At 42.6% G+C, this 18,510-nt stretch overlaps 1 protein-coding gene across 4 annotated transcripts in view; it reads left to right on the top strand.

Annotated features, from left to right (window-relative positions):
• The window catches only part of MYLK3 (myosin light chain kinase 3), a 37,759-nt gene extending 20,027 nt beyond the window's left edge, over positions 1–17,732 (top strand). For all 4 annotated transcript variants that reach the window (XM_080410822.1, XM_080410820.1, XM_080410821.1 and 1 more), the window contains 11 exons: positions 531–969; positions 3,893–4,452; positions 6,166–6,271; positions 7,372–7,465; positions 7,786–7,895; positions 9,193–9,334; positions 10,351–10,421; positions 11,835–11,963; positions 13,048–13,200; positions 15,030–15,162; positions 16,199–17,732. In XM_080410822.1, coding sequence (XP_080266948.1) covers positions 531–969; positions 3,893–4,452; positions 6,166–6,271; positions 7,372–7,465; positions 7,786–7,895; positions 9,193–9,334; positions 10,351–10,421; positions 11,835–11,963; positions 13,048–13,200; positions 15,030–15,162; positions 16,199–16,270 — 2,009 coding nt within the window. In that variant the 3' untranslated portion in view covers positions 16,271–17,732. The remainder of the gene's footprint in view (positions 1–530; positions 970–3,892; positions 4,453–6,165; positions 6,272–7,371; positions 7,466–7,785; positions 7,896–9,192; positions 9,335–10,350; positions 10,422–11,834; positions 11,964–13,047; positions 13,201–15,029; positions 15,163–16,198) is intronic.
• Positions 17,733–18,510: the final 778 nt, after the last annotated feature.

Genomic DNA, 18,510 nt, shown 5'->3' with positions numbered 1-18,510 from the left:
CTGTCATGAGAAGGTGCTGAAGAACCTTCTTGTCCTTTTGTGGAAAATGCAAGAGGCGCTGTCGCGAGCCCCGGTGTCACTTGGAGTCTTGTTCAGTGTCTCTCTACCCCTCTGATTAGAGCGTAGAGGGGTATTAAGTGGAGGATCTATCAGGTTCAGGAGGTCCTGGATGGGTCTGAAGTGCCTGAACTACCTGGTATATTTTCCCGCAGACTGCTTTCAGATTTTAGAGGCAGTGAGCTTGAGCCTTGTGGGGTTTTTTTTGTTTGCTTTATGGAACTCCAAATGCAGCCTGTAACACTGCTGGAAAGCCAGCAGAGCAGGTAAACCTCTGATTAAACCGTGAGCGTTAATAATGGCTGTCTCAAGCCTGCTGGTGTAAGGATTGTAAACCTCTCGGGGGGGTTCTTGTTGCCTTTTCAGATGTATGTAACTGTGTAGGTTATTTTGCATGGTGGGTTACTTTATTCCCTCTCTGTTTTAACATCAGTTTTGTCAGGGCTAATTTATTAACGGCTTATTTTATTCAGAGACAAGAAGTGGGAAAAAGCTGGATGAAAACGAGGGAGCATGTGAGAAGGTGAACACTTGTAGCGCTGTAGCCCACAAAGCTGGCTCCAAAGCCCAAGTTAAAGAGAGGACAGCGCAGCAGCAAGTAGTAGAAGGTGCTGGCAAAACACACAGCTCTAAGAGCTGTCAACAGCAAAAGGATGTTGGTGTCAAAGCTTTGAATCAACACAACGGTCTTCCCTTGGTAAATAAAGATCACGTAGACAACCAAAATGTTCCTGCTAAAGCACACGATACGGACAGAGCCCCACACTTAGATGAGTGCCACGAGCAGCTTGTTCATCAGAAACTCAGGAAGAATGAAAACAAACCTCCATCATCACGTGCGGCATCCCGGGAAGCTGTGCCCTCTGCATCCCATGCCGTATCTGACGCAGGGTGTGAAGTGACACATACCAGGTAATGGCCTTGTTGGTGGCTTTCTGTGTGATCTGAAACCATTTCATGTGTTAAAAGGGAAAAATAAAATGGAAAGCCAAGTCGCTAAAGGAGGCAGCTCCTGCTAAGGCACGATCCAGGGAAAAACCAGCCGTGCTAGGGTAGGAGCGGTGAGACCTTACAAATGGGGAGGGCAGAAAACTCACAGCAACACAGGCTCTGTGAATTTCTGGGAAGCCAGGGTGTCAGAGGGCTGGATGTATGGGAGACTTCTTATATGATTGGTGCTTCTGTGTATTAGAGATACAAAGCTGACCACCCTAGTGTAGCTCAGACAGTCGGACATTTATAAACCATTCACTCCTTTCTGATTCCTCTGTTTCTATAACTGGGGGGTGTGTGAAAGGAATTTGAGATATTTACTAGTATATGACAAAACCAAGCAACTTGTTTCATTTGCTGTCCTTGGTGCTTTTTGTGGTTTTTTTTAATGCCACGGTCACCTGAAGACATGACCAGATTGTTCCCTTATTAATATCTACTAGTCTCATCTTTTCCTCACATTACAAAAGACTTATAGGCCTTTCATAATCCATTTCCTTTTGAATTATTTATTTAGGATTTGGTTTTTATTCCATTTATTTAAATAAAAAACCCACACAACAAACAAAACCCCCCAACCAAAAAAAATCCCTACCAACCAAACCCCAACAGATGGAAATTCTGTGGCAGATTTTAACTGCCTTGCCTTCTCTGTATGGGCTGGTAGATAGAAAGTTGTTTGTGTATGTCTATGTGTTGTATGTATGGGTGATGGATATATATATATATGTATATATATAGGTATGTATGTTAATTTGGATGGAATTTCCCCATGGTTCATGTGTACAAATCAGTGCCTGAAGCCCAGACAAGAACGTGACACTACTTTTGTGTATATGTACTTTATAAACTTTGAATTTGTAGCGGTACTTGTGAATATAGGATGGAAACTTAAATCTTCCTGTGCTATGAGTGTCTACTGGGATTACAGAATTTATTTATTTTTTTAAAAGGGAGAGAGAATGAAGAATAAATTACCAAAATGAATGAAAGTTGTCCTGATATCAGGACATAAGCTGCACAAGGGAGAGGGCTTGCTGCAGACTGGCATCTGGGATATTTTTCTCCTAAGAGGCTGAGCGTAAGGATGTGGCAGGAGAAAGCAGAAGCTTCCACTACTGTGGCCTCTTCTCAAACATTCAGGAATAACTTCATGTACGGTTTATAGACATTGTCCAAACTGGTTTCTGTGGTACCGCTATGACGAGAGGGACCTCCCTGTGTTTCCCCGGTGGGTTTCGGGCTGCGGCTGGCGAGCTGCTTGCACTGCGCTGTGCTTCAGCGGCCTGAGAGGGTCCGTCCCAGCTGCCTGCCCGAGCGCTGCCTTGGAGGCTCTGCCTGTCGTGCTGTGCCATGAGGGTGGCTCGAGGTGTTTGCAAAGCCCTGGAGGAAGAGTTGCTGCTGCCCCTTGGAAGTTGGTGCTGGTTGATCATGAAGCCAGGTGGTGAACCTGGAGATGGGCAGCAGCTTCTGCAGCAGCTCGACGGTTTGGGCAGGGGGGTGCCTGAGCCCCAAAAGCCTTGGTTTGGGAGGAGGGAGGCTGGCAGATAACTGGAAGGCAGAGCCTGGAGTAAGCTCCACACGGGGTACCTGGTGTGCTTTTGTGTGTGAAGTCACACGAGGGTGGTAAAGGCCTCTCTAAAATGAATGCGACTTTTAATGAAGTCTGGAAGCCCACGCAGAAGTGGCAGAAGAACATTGTGTTCCCTGCCTGGAGACTTGCCCAAGAGTCCTACTGAGTTCAGGCTGGTCTAGATAGCAGTGGAGGTGTTTGCTCCGAGCTGTGTTGGGCTGCTCTGATAGCTCACCCCCGTGCAGCTTAGGTCCATAGCACAGTGCAAGGGTGGTCAAGGTGCTGAAAATTAGAATCTGCAGACTCTTACGCAAAAGCAGAAACATTTTCTTTTATAACATCTTTTGTAATAATGTTCCTGTGCTGAAAGAAGCAAGAACTTTTGTGATAATGAGGTCCGTTCTTTCCTAGACATCAGAAATATTCTTTATTTGCTGTTATGTAAAATTTACTTTACAACCTCACAAGTTTCAGTTCAGCCCTGCTGGAATCAGACTGCGTGCTTATGACAGTGGGAGCGGTAACAGTTGACTCAAAATTACCACACAAATGTCTTTGGATTTTAGGAGCAGAGGCAATTGGTTTTAACCTGTATGTATTCTTCTTAGGCAACACAAGAGGAAAAAAAATGATTAGACTTTTCCAGTAGCTAGAATGCCAAGGCAACTAGTATTGGTGGAGTGAAAGAGCTTATGAAAGTTAGATTTTTAACAGAAAGCCGTGGAAAGAATGCTGTCCCTTCAGAAGATGCACACACAGGCGTTTGAGTGTGCAAGTCAGCCAGCTGGAAGAGGACTGGGATGGACCTTTGGGTTTGTAGGTCCATATAAGCAGTCACCCATTTCCATAATCAGCCTGTCACTTGTGAAGGCGATCGCTACCCTCTCTCTGCTCGGATGAGTGGTATTTTATTGACCAACCCTAACATGTGCAAAAAGTGGGTAAACTTTCACCTGTGGGATTAACGCTTTGCAGTGTGAGCATTTTTTTTTTTGTGTTGTGTTGGTTTTTTTTTTTTTGGGGGGGGGCGGGGTTGTGTCTGGCAGAAGGCAAGCATATACGCAGATGAGGACACAGAAGAAGCGTCAGCGTGCTTTTTGGTGCTCTTCCCTTAGTGCTGTGAGCATTTCCTGAGAGGAGTTGGTACGGTTTAGATTTCTCTGACTGTAGAAACCTGAGGTTTTGGAAGCTTATGGATTTTTCTTCCCCCACAAAGTTAGAAAAGCAAGGGTAGTCACCTGCATAAAATGTCAACTGTTTGCTCTGCAGGATATCTGTCAATATGCGTATGACTGAAATGAAAGAAAAGATTGAGATGACGCAGGAAGGAAACTTAAATGATCTGGGAGGTAAAAGTCCCAAAGTAAAATCCTCATCTTCCACATCAGCAGAAGTGGAAGGAGCCAAACAGCTGCCTGAGAAGTTAAAGCTTCAACAGAGTCCTAAAATCATCAGCACCGAGCCAAAGCAAGAAGTGAAAGGGGACAATAAGCAAAATGAACTTGCACCTCGAACAGGGAAGCAACAGACATTACTGAGCCAGCCCAAACCAGGTAAAAAGGCTGAAGAGAAATCTGAATTAAAATGCAAGCCCACAACTTCACAGAGTACCTCTGCAAAGGAGCCTACAAAAGAAGTGAAAATCCATCAAGAAACGGCAAAAGCAGAAGAATCCCCAACAGATACCAACTGTGAGAGGAGAGAACCTGAGTCTGCATCTTCAGGGGGAAGTGAAAATGCTGCTCGTCAGTGTACAGGAACAGCCCCGGAGGAGACTGAGTCATTGGAAGCCAGCAAAGAGCATCCCACACAGGATGAAATGATCATCGGTAAGTTGCTTGCAGTTACTCTTGGGAACTTACGTTGAGGATTTTGTGGTACTCGTGTGGGGGGTGTGTGTGTGTGTGTATATATGTATATACATACATACACACACAAATGGTGGAGGAGTGCTCAGTAGACCATCTGTGTCCTGCAGTTCAAGAACATATTGCCATGGGTGTCTTTGACTATGTAACAAGTGAATTAAAGGTTCTACAAATTTTTAACAGTAATTTTCCTTTTGAAATGTGTTTTGGGGAGAAAAGTTCTGGAAAAAAATCAGTTTTCCTTACCATAAGGAATAAATGCTTAATCTAAGAGTATGCCAACCGGGTATGCTTTAGTAGCTAGGGACTGGAGACCCAGAGAGCAGCAAAGAGTGCAGGAAAAAAAAAAAAAAGAGTATCTTGCTCTGGTCTTTGTCGTGTTATGGGTCATAGATCTTTTCCCAGTTACTGTGCGAACAGTTGATTGCGTTGTTTCAGGGAGTACTCTCTCCTGGCAGCACAAATGTTTGTGTGTTCTAGAAAGTACATACATGGGTAGATTTCCTGACCTGGATCTGGCTTTCTCAGCAGTGGCTGGAGATGAGTTCAATCAACTGTTAAATTGCAGGTGTCTGGAGATTAATTGTAAAATTGCTTTGAACTGGGGATGCCGAAAGAGGGTTTATGGAAGCTTTACCCTAGAAAAACGTGGACATTAAGTGTATCGTTGTTAACTGATTTAGCTTCCCATAAACTGATTAAACTTCAGAGTTGTCATGTTAATGTTTGCAGCTTTAACTTGGACATTGTCTGCAAAAATCTCACTGCTAGGAGAAGCTTCCTGATTTTACCAATAACTGTCATCGTTTATCAGTGCTGTGTGTTTGTGCTGGTCTTTCCAGCTGCCATATGATGACTGAAAGATGACTGAGTGTAGTTTTTTCCACGTTTCCAGATGTGTTTTTCAGGTGACCTCTTCTGTTAATGCATAAACTAAGATGCTGATTCTTTAAAGGTGTCTAGTGGCTTTACTGTAGTAAAAAACCAGGGTTGAGATACAGGAGGTGGGATCTTGTTCTCAGTTCAGGGCCCTTATTCCTCATCAATAAAATGGCATTAGCAGTATAAGTCTTGAAGGAACAGAGATTTTGGCTATTTTCAGCACCTCCCTCCTTAAGGCTAGCTGCAAATGCAATGGTTTTTTTGCTTGCATGCTACTCTGAAAATAGTGAAGGAATCACATGCTTAATGTTATCCAGGTGACTTCAGCGCTGCTCTGAATTCCAGTAGCAGAAGAAAATGACGGTGTGGTAGAGGAACATGAAGCAAAGAGGAAAAGATGGGAGAAAGGGTGGTGCACTTTAAAGTTCTGTTTAAGTGTTTGCATTAGCAGCTTAGCAGCAGCGGCCGGAGGCTGGCTTGTCCAGGTGGTTCTCTTGGCCACGGCTGTTTCTCCTGCAGAGCCCCGCAGCCACAGAAGCACCGAGGGCTGCATCGGCGACACCCCTCTGAGCAACTGAGTTCATCCGTTCAGGAACAGTGATGCTGAAGGCGCGAGGAGCACGAGAGGCTGCTTTTGTGGAGCTGTGGGTGCTGGGACCGTGGAGGGCAGTTGAGATTTCTCATTACACTTAGCAAACGCAACAAGGTCACGCGTGTGTCCTGTGTATTAGGGAGGTGACGCTGAGTGATGTGTGCAGAAACAGCTCAATGACCAGCTTGTCTCCTCTTTAGATGACAGCCCTTCCCCTCCTGCGCCTTTCGAACATCGCATTGTGAGTGTCAAGCAAACAGAGGTGACAACATGCTACTCGGTGTGTCATCACGAAGTACTGGGGGGGTAAGTGTCCCTGTCCCTCATGCTGTACTGTTGTTGGTAGCCAAGGCATAAAGAAATACACTGGAGAGCTAGAGCTGTCTTCTTCAGGTGGCCCCAGGGCACGCGTGGCTGAGGCCCATACAAGCTCACTGCTGCCGGACGTTCATCCTTGAGACCTTTTGTGCTACCAAAATTGCTGAGTTCCTTGTATCAACTTTCTGTTGATTTTTTTTTTTTTTTTTTTTGGGGGGGGGGGGAGGCCTGTCCCTTCGGTGACTGTGATCTTGGCTGACTGTTTTTTGTGTGTGTTAGGATAATCCTGGCTGCAGCTGGTGTCATGAGACACCTGCACCCTTCAGGCAGGCAGGTCTGGAGCATCTGAAGTCAGCAAAGCCCATTAGGTCAGGCAGCTTCCAAAATCTTTTTTCCATGCTGAACTGCGTGTTAAAGGAAACTAAGGGAGAAGTTATAATTATTTTGACCTTATGTTTAGTTTTCACTCATAGGAAGACTGCAGCTGCCTCAGCCTTTGTATTCTTGTATGCTTACTTATCTGACAAGAAGGCTTGATTTACAGGTTGATCCAAGTACAAATATAGCTTAATAAGTATAAGCAATGTGATGCAATAGCAGAGAAGATGGTGTTTCAAAATCATCCCAAGGGGCATTAATGTATCTGGGCAACAAGGGAGAGAATTTAGGACGCGCAAGAAATGCAGTCTGCGGAGTGGCTACAGTTACTGGTCTTACGGTCATTTAAAAAGTTATGAGATAAGGACAGAAATATTCTTGTTAATATACCCACTAACGCATCACTGAAGGACAGCGAGCGGGTACAGTTACAGAACCGAAAAAGAATATCATCAGGTCATCGTGCCACAGTGAAATGTAGTGATGCGAGGGGGGGCATAATATTTTAATGTAAGCATCGAACAACTGGCTGGAAAGATAAAACTAATCCTTCGTAAGCTGAGAGAAAGAGGAGATTCATGCTGCCGGCCACCTGATTCTGTTCACTTTGTACTGTGCTATTTTTAATCAACGATAAGAATAGTTGTATGAAAAGTTCCTGCGGTGAGCTGTGTTAAGCCGCTTTCCCATCTTCTCCTTGGTATCCACAGGGGGCGTTTTGGGCAAGTTCATAAGTGCACGGAAATATCGACTGGTCTCAACCTGGCAGCCAAAATCATAAAAGTGAAAGGAGCCAAAGAGAGGGTAACTACGTCGCTGTGAACCCAAGCGAGCACACGCTAAACCTGGCCTTATTGCAGGCACCTCGACGCCCCTTCCCCGGGTTGGCCCCTAAGGGGCACCTTAGTGTTGGGTAGTACCAGACACTGTAAATCTGTTGTAGTAAGTAGCAGCTTGGCCCTTACGTAACTGTTTGTCATCTCCCATCTTTGTGATTAAACCTCCCGTCCATACGAGACCCGTGGTGTAGCTGTTACTGAGTTTTACAAATACTTGTATTTTAATATATTGGGATTTAAGGAGCATATTTTGCTCGTTTTCTCTGATTTATTTTTATTTTTCAGGAGGAAGTAAAAAATGAAATTAACATAATGAACCAATTAAATCATGTGAATCTGATCCAGCTTTATGATGCTTTTGAAACCAGAAATAACATCACTTTGATCATGGAATAGTAAGTTTAAAGGATTTCAGGAATTGTCAGATGTTTGGGTTTTCTCAGGTCGCTAAAGGGAATAGCGAATGATAATTCTGGGGCGTGAAGAGGGCTTGAGTGGTTTCCCAGCCTGAGAGAGAATTGATTTCATTTTTAGAAGGAAAAACAAAATATGTTTTAAAGGTAACTTCTTCAGGTTAAAACCTATATATTTGGTGACATTACAGTTGAAACAAATGACAAGAAAGGCAGCCGTCTTCGAGAGTATGGACCAATTTGCAAGGTTGCTAATGAACGGAACTTCACTATGGTTCTCTTATAATTTAAGTTTAACTTAGAGGCCCCAAGATTGTCCCTAGCTGCTGAATTACATAAAAGTGTTGTGGGTAAATAAAATCTTATATTAGGGGGAGAGTGAAGGTGAGAGACCCAGACAAGAGGACGAGTGAGGTCTTTTAAGTAGAATTAGAAAAGACCAGGAGAAAGTAGGAAGGTAATTAATTATATGCATGGTCTGCCACCTCTGAATAACTTTAGGATTAATAAAAATGTCTCCCCTTTTGAAGCTAAATAAGAATTTTAATCTGTATCAAATACGGAATTCACAAAAGGGAGATTTCATGACGTATACCTGCTGCCTTTTCTGCGTAGTGGCGTACTGCTTTACAAAAACCTGAAGTTTTATGACCTAGAAGCTTCTGCTACAGGAGTGGTTGTTAATGACATGAAGGAAAAAAGGATACAAAATAAAATAGCAAATACATAATAAGACCATTAAAATGTGTATATTGAAAGTAATACCTAAAGTTTTTACCTTGGAAAACCTTGTTAGAGACTATATGCCTGAGGTAATTTTCTCTTAGTTTTTGTGCAGAAGTAAGTTCATTTGTTAGCTCATGTAAAATAGCTGTCACTTTGAGAAGTTTCATTTAGTAAATTTTATAGGTTGAAGACTTATTTTCTCTAGACTAATAAGAGGAGTGAATAATAGATCCTTTGGTACTCTCTGTGCGTTCTTCAGGTCCCCATCAGATCACCAGTGGGCTGGGTTGGACGTTATTCCCCCCCCCAAAACGTTAGGAACAACTTTTCTATTTTTGAATTTATGTTGATACCTAATTTCATGCTCAGAAATAAATCTCCTGAAGTCATTGAGACTACTGATACACTTTATATTGGACGTGTTGTTAGGACCCTTACCAAACTAGAGAGCCTAAGTTCCCAACTTGGAAGTAAATTGAGTGTATGAGGGATTGTAGGTGTTGTAACACTTTTCTATGTCAAAAGGTAACACTTTTCTATGTCAAAATTTTAGTCTTGATGGTGGTGAATTATTTGACCGGATCACAGATGAAAACTACAGCCTAACGGAGTTGGATGCAATCCTGTTTACCAAACAGATTTGTGAAGGAGTCCACTTCTTGCACCAGCATTATATTCTCCATTTAGATCTGAAGGTCAGTAGTTTGTACTCTCTGCTTTTTAGCGATGCTGTGGTTTGGACCACCAGAGTCTTTAATTACAAAAGTCATTTCTTATTTCATGGACTTCCATCGTAAAGGAATAGACTTAGTTAATTCAATAGCCACAATGAAAGGAGCTCTGGAGATTCATTACTTTTTTTTCAATGCCTATTTGGTAGCTTGCTTAGAATAGTGAAGTGAACAGGAATCTGTGCTTTTGCGCCTCTTAAATCAGGAGTTTTTTATTCTGTGTGGAATTAAGCAATGCCCTTTTGTTATCAATGAAAAAAACACACCCAAAAACGTTTTTGGGTAGAAAATGCCTGCAGTCTCCCCTCTGCTTCCCCCTACCCACCTGTAACTGTATTCAAATACTTATTTAACCATCTTCCTATTGTTTGTACTTTTTACTGCCTGGAACTGAACTGCAGTAAAATGACAGTGTTTTCTTAATAGTCCCTTCGTAACTGATCTGTTGGAACAGAAAGAGCAACTGATTATTTATTTTTTTATTGCTTGTTGATACAGAACCTTACATAAATTATTAGACTGGGTTGGCCAGCAGACAGTTCTGCAGTTGTAAGTCTGGACACCGTCAGCCTGCCCATCCCCACCTTGCAAAATGCTCTTATTGGGAAAACCAAATTTTGCCTTTGTGGGCAAACCAAAAGGTGCATTTGGCACATTTCTTGTGACTTTGTATAGTTACTTTTGTACTCCATCTAAGCCTCAACCATCAGACTGACTTTACTGTTTATACAGGGAAGCCTTTCTGTTTCAAAATATGTCACCTGCGGTCAAATAGAGGAATACTGTTATACAGGAACAGAAGTTAAACTTCTTTATGGGAGATTCAAAACCAAACCTTCACTAATTTAGTATGCTAGTCAAATCCTTCTCTCCCATGATAGGAACAGAAGGAAAAGTATTATACTGAAAGTTGTCATTAAAATCTCTGAGATTTTTTTTATACCTTTGCTGTCTTAAAATACTCTCTTCTCTTTTTGTAGCCTGAAAACATACTATGTGTAAATCACACAGGAAACCAGATTAAAATAATTGACTTTGGATTAGCAAGGAGGTAAGAGTTCAGTTATGAGTTTATGTAAAAAAAAAACCAAAATCCACAGACTTCTGGTATGTTTTGGTAGTTCTCAGGGTAATTTTGCTATGTGAATGAGCTATGCAGTATGCTGCTGTAGGCATGAGTTTTCTGCTGTGTGCATTAGTTATCTAATTACTACTCAAATAAAACTTCTGTTGGATAAAGCTGTACTGCTGTTCCAATTACCTCTAAATGATTCCCTGCGTTGAGCTTTACTCTGGGGACTCCATGAAGGCTCTTGGAGTCTTCTTGACTGCTGAGTTTTATTGTGCAGGTCCTAGCTGTGGAAATTATCTGCTAAACTCTTACACAGATAAGTTGATTGAATGGGGGGCGGGGGGGAAGCATATTTGCAACAGGAAACCCTCAGAGAAGAGAAATGGGGACTTTTCTCCATTCTTTTTACTTTGTGCACTGTGAGAGCATGAATCAGTTCCCCTAGAATAAAAAGGAATGACTCATGTTAGTATACCAGTACGAACGATAACATTTCTGTTGCTTTTCTAAACCCTTTGAGGCTTTTCTAAAGCCAAAACCTGGCATATTCATGCATAAATGTACCTACTTGTACTTACCTGTGTGTAAGTATCTGTCCAAGGACTTATTTCTTTTAGAAGTATTTTATGAAAACAGAAATGGATATATCAAAGTTTGGGTGGATTTTTTTTTTTTTTAATAGGGAGGGTAAAGATACAAACTTCAACTAAGTAGTTTTGATGACAAGATCTACCAGGAAACAGGGACGCAAAAGCAATGCTTTAATGGTTTGTTCTGTCTGTACACAAGTGTGACTCCAGCTGCCATCAGTGACAGTTACTGCTGGTTCAGTCTTGTAACCTTTCCCTTTTCGGAGACAGAACAGAATTATTTTCTCCCTGTGTGGGATCACTGTATAACTTGTTACCAAGCCCAAACAATCCTTTCCAGAGTCCCACCTTAGCAGTTATATTGTGCTGGGATCTGCTACACAGCCCTTTACCCTGAGCTGCAGCCGGGTGCATCCCGCTAAGCAGATGCTCTCCAAACCTGTTTTAATGGAAGCTGCTTTATGTGTTTTTATGTTGGACAGCATCTGCTGGAAAGCATCCTGTTCAGCCTGGCAGAGAATAAAGCTGCTGTCACCCCGGGGGGGTGGCCTTTGCAGGTTTCATTGCCCTTGGTCTTCCTTCTGGTTTTCTCAGGTGAAGGGACAGCTGATGGTATATTCACCTGAAGTCACAGCAACATTCACCAATTTATTCTTTAAAGACTTTAATGCTGTCCTGATTGCCTGGGGAGTCTGCTATGCTGGCTCTGCCGTGTTCACACAGCAAAAAGCCTGGATTTTTCGGCTTGCACGGTGTTCCCCAGCCCGCTGCTGGCACTGATGGCTCTCTCTTTCTGGTGAAGGTACAAACCTCGTGAGAAACTGAAGGTTAATTTTGGAACTCCGGAGTTCTTGGCTCCTGAAGTGGTGAACTATGACTTTGTTTCCTTCCCAACGGACATGTGGAGTGTAGGCGTCATCACGTATATGTTGTGAGTAGCCCTGTGAGGGGTGGCGGTGGTGGCACCAAAGGGTCGGCAAGAGCACGCGGGCGCAGGGGCTCCACAGAGCAGGAGTGCTGAGCCCGGCTGGTGTGGTGCCTCCCAATTCCTTCTGTTAAACCCCCCACCCTTTAATGTGAAGGCACCTCTCTGTGCGTACAGCGTCTCTAAACAACAAATAATCCTTTCAATAAATATATAAACGTTCTTCTGTACTACCTTATTCAGCAAGGTAAAATGGGTCAGGTCGCCTTTTACTCGGAAAAGTTGCCCACAGCGCGTCAGATTTTTCATTGCGATTGCATTCCTGAGGGCTTGAATTAATTTTCAAATCTGCAATCTCATCATTTTAGTAGCTTGGAGTTGGTGTGCATCTGCATGGAGGCATTAACGTTGGGTGTTAGGCCACGGGTCTAAAAAATGTCATGTCACAAACAGGGCTAAAGCTTTTCTCTGCTACCTGGCTGGTGGCCATGGACGGCTTCCCTGTCCCAGGGCTCTGCCTTCTGATGAGCTGACTTCATTCCAGAACCTTTCACAAATGCTTTCTGGTTTAAATCTGGATACATTCCTGGTTTAAATTTGTTAGCCAAAACCCAACTGAATGAAGTAATAAATGACTGGAGCAATAAATCTGGGCTTGGAGACTAATTGAAATAAGTATGCTGTTGTCCCGAATTCTATTTAATTCAAGCCAAATATGGATGTGGGCCTTGATTTAGGAAAGCTCTCGAGTTCCCCTAGCTTTCCTAGCTGGGAAAGTACTGAGGTGCATACCTAGATCCCCACTGAATTAATTTCCTTGGGGATCTAGTAGCAGTGCTCCCCAACTTAGCTGAGTGAACTGCTAGAGAGTCACGCTAGCGTTACGGCGCTTTATTGCTCCGAACTGTTGGTTTGCCTTGGCAGGCACTGAGAAATGGAGCCCGCCACAGCCGAGAGTCTTTCCTCCCCATAAGCTAACAAGAATCATAAAGCAGGGAATTTGTAGAAGGAAAAAAAAAAATATATGGATATATAAATGGCTATAATAACTGCTCATCTCCCTCACATTCTTTCTTTTTGTTTTTTGAAGGCTGAGTGGCCTGTCCCCATTCCTGGGAGAAACAGATGCAGAGACAATGAATTATGTTGTCAATTGCAGCTGGGATTTTGACGCAGAAGCATTTGAACAGCTATCGGAAGAAGCTAAAGACTTTATTTCCAGACTACTCGTGAAGGAGAAAAGGTACCTCTTTGTCTAATGGTGAGGACAGTAGCACCTAATGACATTATTTTGCTACCAGCCAACTGTTGGGATTGCCACCAACAGTGAGAACTTACTATGTGACACTTTTGTGTACTGTATCTGCCCTTGCTGGGCCGTTCCTCAGCTATTCAAAAGCCTCTCATCTGAAAGGAAAATGTCTGTATACCCGGACTGAAGAAAGTCGCTTTTCACAGTAGCATCAATACAGGCAGAACAGAGGAGATCTGGAAGGATTTGTTGTGTAGGAATCTGTCTTTAGGACTCCTTTTCTGACCAAAAGCTATTCCTGTTGTTACTTTGGATTCTTACAAGCCCTACCGCAAATTGCAAACATGCCTCTTGAATGCTATGGAGGATAGATGGAAGCTGCAGCTGTGAAAATATGCATTGTTCTCTTTTAAAAGTGGTCTGCGTGCATTTGGTAGATATTAAGAAGCATTTGGGACCGAACTCTGCATGTGGCTTCTCGGTCTTGGCTCCACTGAAATAAAAAAATGATTGCACATATGAAACAACAGGGGAGAATGAAGATGATACCGATGTCGGACCATGGCTATGGGGTTGGATAAGGGAGCAGAGAAATGTTTCTCTTGCTGAGTAGTGATACAAAACTAATCAAAACAGGAAATGATGCATACAGTAAAACAGATTGTGTGCTTGAGGGGAATTCAGAGGAGTGTGTAGAATATTAACAACTTCCAGATCATTACCTAAATCAGACAAAGCAGTTCTAGTACTAATTACATTTTGAACAGCAAGTCGTATGAAAAGCTAAGAATAAACTGAACTTGAGCGTATTGCCAGCAGGAGACAGCGGAGGGTTTTTTTTCTCAGACGCTGACGATGATTTGCTGTAAACGTGCTTTGGAGTCTTCCATTTCCCTGTGCAATGGGAATAGGGATGCCGGGGGAACACCATCCAAAGTCTGGTTAGAAGCTGTGAATGAAATGACTATGCAAGGAAGAAGGGTTGTCAGTAAGTTGGCCCAGTGTTCACCAGGTGTCTGGAGAGCCTCTGCTCTGCGACAGGCTGGGCACCGGTGCCCTCCTGGGACAGTAGGTCTGGCCTTGTGCAAGACCTGTACTTGCCTCCCCTGGCTACTGACATGAAGTGCGAGCAGGCAGGAATTGTCTTTTCCTCATCTTCTCAGTGACAGCTCAGACCAAAGCTCAGGAGTTAGGCATAGGCTTTTGTTTTGAAAACAGGCAAGTTAAACTTTTTTTCTCAACACCTCTCCCAGGATTTCCTCTATTACCATATATTTCTCAAGGCATTTTGGATAGGCCTTCGCATTTGGGCCTGATGATGAACGTCAGGATATAATGTGTGCATAGCTTGATCCAAGTTTACAGTGACTAGACAATTGTGCTTTTTAAATGTGGGGCACAGAATAAGCCTGCACTATCAGGACAGACAGGTAACACCACAAATACTATTTTTCTGTATGCACTGATTCTCTTAGGGAAGTTCTGCATTCACATAACAAAATGATGCATCAACCGATGAACCTGTACAGCTACTTTGAAGGAAAAAAAACCCACTCACATCCAAACCCAAATGTTGAAAAGGCAAAATACTGTATTTAACCACAGCTCACAGCTTTTCACACCACTTACCCTTGACATTGGTGAGTGCAGGATGTCATTAGGGTTCTGTGCACTGGGATGAACAGCACCTCAGGAGGCATCTCCACTTACTCACGTTGGTTCATTTCAGGCAGTTTATCACCAATATTCAGGAGCACAGGGCAGTGAGAAAATGGCAGTTTGGGTAGCTGGGCTTACGTGACGGTTTTCCTCTCCTGCAGCTGCCGGATGAGTGCGACGCAGTGTCTGAAGCACGAGTGGTTGAATGATCTACCTGCCAAAGCCAAGAAGTCCAAGCTGCGCCTGAAGTCCCAGTTGTTGCTGCAGAGTTACATGGCTCACAGAAAATGGAAGGTAAAGAGACAAAGTCTGGCAAATCTACTTCCAGAGGGAAAAGCAGCTCAACACAGGCAGAGCCATTCCCTCCTTTTTTTGTATGTTGGCTTACTTGTGCCCACAGGCTTCCTTCTTGTAAACACGAGTTTAGAAAGTCTATTTGCAGTTGTAAATTAAGGTTTTGGTCCGCCTCCCCCCCCCCCCCCCCCCCCCCCCCCCCCCCCCCCCCCCGAATGATACTGCTTTTGTTTTTAGCAAGTTGGTTTCAATTTTTGTTCCTTCTGATAGGTGTTTAGAAGTTTTTACACTTTTTTATTTTCTTACAAGTTGAGACTTCAGATGCTACTCAGCATATATGAAATGTTCTTTGTCTTCATATTAGATGTTTTCCATTCACAACAGCTGCATTGTTCTGCTGTAGGGTTATAATGTAAGGCAGCTTTGTGCCTCCCACTGCAGAGAGTAGGGGTGGGAGAGACAAAAAGTTAGGCTTAAACCCATCCAGAGAACTCTTCAGGACCTTTCTGATAACCCCATGCTCCCTCAGAACTAAATATTTATAAGAAGAAGCGATAGGTAAGAATTTATGTTTAAGTTTCTACTGGATTGTAGATAATTGATCCTGAAAGGTGAACACAGTAATCTTGTTACAAAGAAGCCTGTGGGAATGTGAAGAAAACTCGTGAGGACCGTTTCCTTTCATCACTGGAGAGTTGTAATTCCCTGCCATGGAGTTAGACCAGAGGCTTACACTTTTTTCACTTCTGCACTCCAGCTGTTTGGTCATATACTTCTGCACACTTGCATTTTAAAAAGTAGGTGATGTAAAGATTTATACAATTCATAATGATGCTTCAGAAGTTCACAGGACCAGCAGTCTGTTCTGCAGTAACCAGTGACCCTCCAGTACAAACCCGTTCTGGACTGCAGTCCACACAAGGTGTAGGTCACTAGAGGTAGATGGATTTCCCAAGAAGAAAAATCTGTGCCAGCCACAGCAAAGGTCCTTTAGCTCAGTTGCACTCACGCTTGGACTGTTCTCTTTTGTTCACAGAAACATTTTTATGTGGTGGCTGCTGCTAACAGGCTGAAGAGATTTCAGAGTATGTCGGTCAAGCTTGCATAAGCTCGTATGAAGCATCTACTGCTCTCAGAAATGGACGTGAAGACATGGAAGAAGTGACTCAGTATCTTCAATAATTTGAATCCTCTGGTTTATATTATAAAGTTTTGGGTCTGTCCTCTTCAAACATTATGTGTGTTAGTGCTAAGGTTCCAGAAGTGCCTCAGGAACAGGCACTGAAATAATTACTAAAAGCAGAAGCTACCTTGTTTGTTTTTACAGATTTTCAGTTGTTGTACATAGTAATGGAAAAAAAAAAAAAAGGCTGTTACTGGGGCTGACTTCTTGCTGAACGCTTTGATTCTGCGGAGTATTGTTGGTGTGTTTACATCAGAACACACCTTGTCAGTTTTCTGGTTTCTCACAGCAAGCATGGGATCCCTAAAGACTTTCTTCATCACTGATGTATGTCATCAGTTTTAGAGCACTGCCACAACAGTGGCACAATTTTTCCCTCGCATGTTTGTTACTTAGAACAAAAGATATCGGGTATCCTGCTCGTCTGTGATTTTTGAAGAAAAAAAAAACAACTACTTTTTTCCCCCAAACATGATGATGATTCAGTGCAACTACTCAGAGTTGAATGGTTTGGTTTGTTAGTTTTTTTAATTCTAGCCTGCCCTTTTAAAATATAGTCACTGCATAGCTAGGGAATATGAGGAATCCTGGTTTGAAGCAACTTGAGTCAGTCGGTCCATTGATGCTTTTTCTTATGGTGAGTTGAATTGAGCTGAATGGATTGAGCTTTTGGAAGGAGATAGGTGAAACTGCCACAAATAAATCACCTAATGACCATTCTGTCTATGCAGAAAGATCTCCTTTGGTCCAGAAAAGAAGAAATTTCCAGACATCATTTTGTATGGAAAGATCTCCTTTGGTCCAGAAAAGAAGAAATTTCCAGACATCATTTTGTATGTATTTAAAACTTGTGAGTGCTTCTTACTGGCTGTAAGTGCAGCCCATAGTTTTCTAAGTTTTAGTTTGAGGATTTTTTCTTCTCTCTGACAGTTGTAATGAAGTCTGAGAAGCTGATACGGTGTGATATGCAAAATAGGTTTTAATGCTGTTCAGTGGCAGGGAAAGTGTTGCCAGACTCAGCCTTTAGTCCAGTTAGGAGGCTGAAGCCCTTCTTTCCCCTGACTTTGCTCTTGAACGTTAAATGTTTTCTTCACAATACTAACTTTTGGATTTTAAATTTTTTCCTGATGTATAAAGAGGTGGAGTCACTTCCAATCTCTCTACTGAAAGTATAACGTTAATTATTAAACCTGTGGTTTCCTTTATTCCTGTTCTAGATTCTGCAAAACTCTTTCTGTGAGCTGGATGGGCTCCTAAGAAAAACAGAAACTAATACTACTAAAACTAGCTTTCCACCACTGTAAAGTACCCTTTAACTTCATGGACTTTCATGTCCCTTGAATTAGCAAAAGTGTTGGCTGCTAATAAAGAGGTTTGTAAGACTGGATTACCGTAGTCTAGTTATCTTTTCTACTCTACTGCTTCTCACTTTGAGTAGTCCTGAATTCTGGACCTCTGCAGCATTTCCAGAATTGAGACAGAGAAGAGTTATTAGAGAGAAGTATTATTAAAGTGAAATAATCGTGCCAGTGTATCACCTTCTGTGAAGGCCCACTTTTGTTCATGTTTTCCTTCCACAGTGGCTCTGCATGCTAATGTGATTATATTAATTGGTCTGTATATTTCTGAATTGATACTAATAAATTCCATTGAAGTGCAACAAGTTTATTCCTCAGTTTTGGTTTAATCCCCCCTGTCAAACAAACCCAAAAACATCTCTGAGTGGGTCTTGCAACAGAATGCTAATGTGCTAGGCTGGATTCTCTCCCATCCTGAGGACCGTCTGCTACATTATTAGATCAGACTTCGAACAGCACTTTGTGACAGCTCTTACTCAAATGTTACAAAGCTCTTACTTAGAACTTTCCAGTTTTTTACCTGCATATCAGGCATCTCTTTGGAGTCCATTCCCCAATAGTTACCGTTACATTCAGAACCCTCATCTGGAATGAAATTAGCCCTTGCTAATTAAAGTTAAGTTGGCTTCAAGTGATTTCCTTTTTTTATGCATTGGGAGGAGGAGAAGTGAAAGAAAAATGGCCAATAAGTTTTAATTACAGATTACTGTGTGCTTCTTCCTCTATTTTTGTAAGAGGGTAACACGTATGCTTTCTGCTGTCTTGTATGTACTTCCTCTCCATTTTCTACAAAGAGAAGGCACATCT

Source organism: Falco punctatus (genome assembly GCF_963210335.1).
Source record: "Falco punctatus genome assembly, chromosome: 14".
Taxonomy (NCBI): domain Eukaryota; kingdom Metazoa; phylum Chordata; class Aves; order Falconiformes; family Falconidae; genus Falco; species Falco punctatus.
The sequence above is the reverse complement of the archived record's forward strand: the minus strand, read 5'-3'. Positions and strand labels throughout refer to the sequence as shown.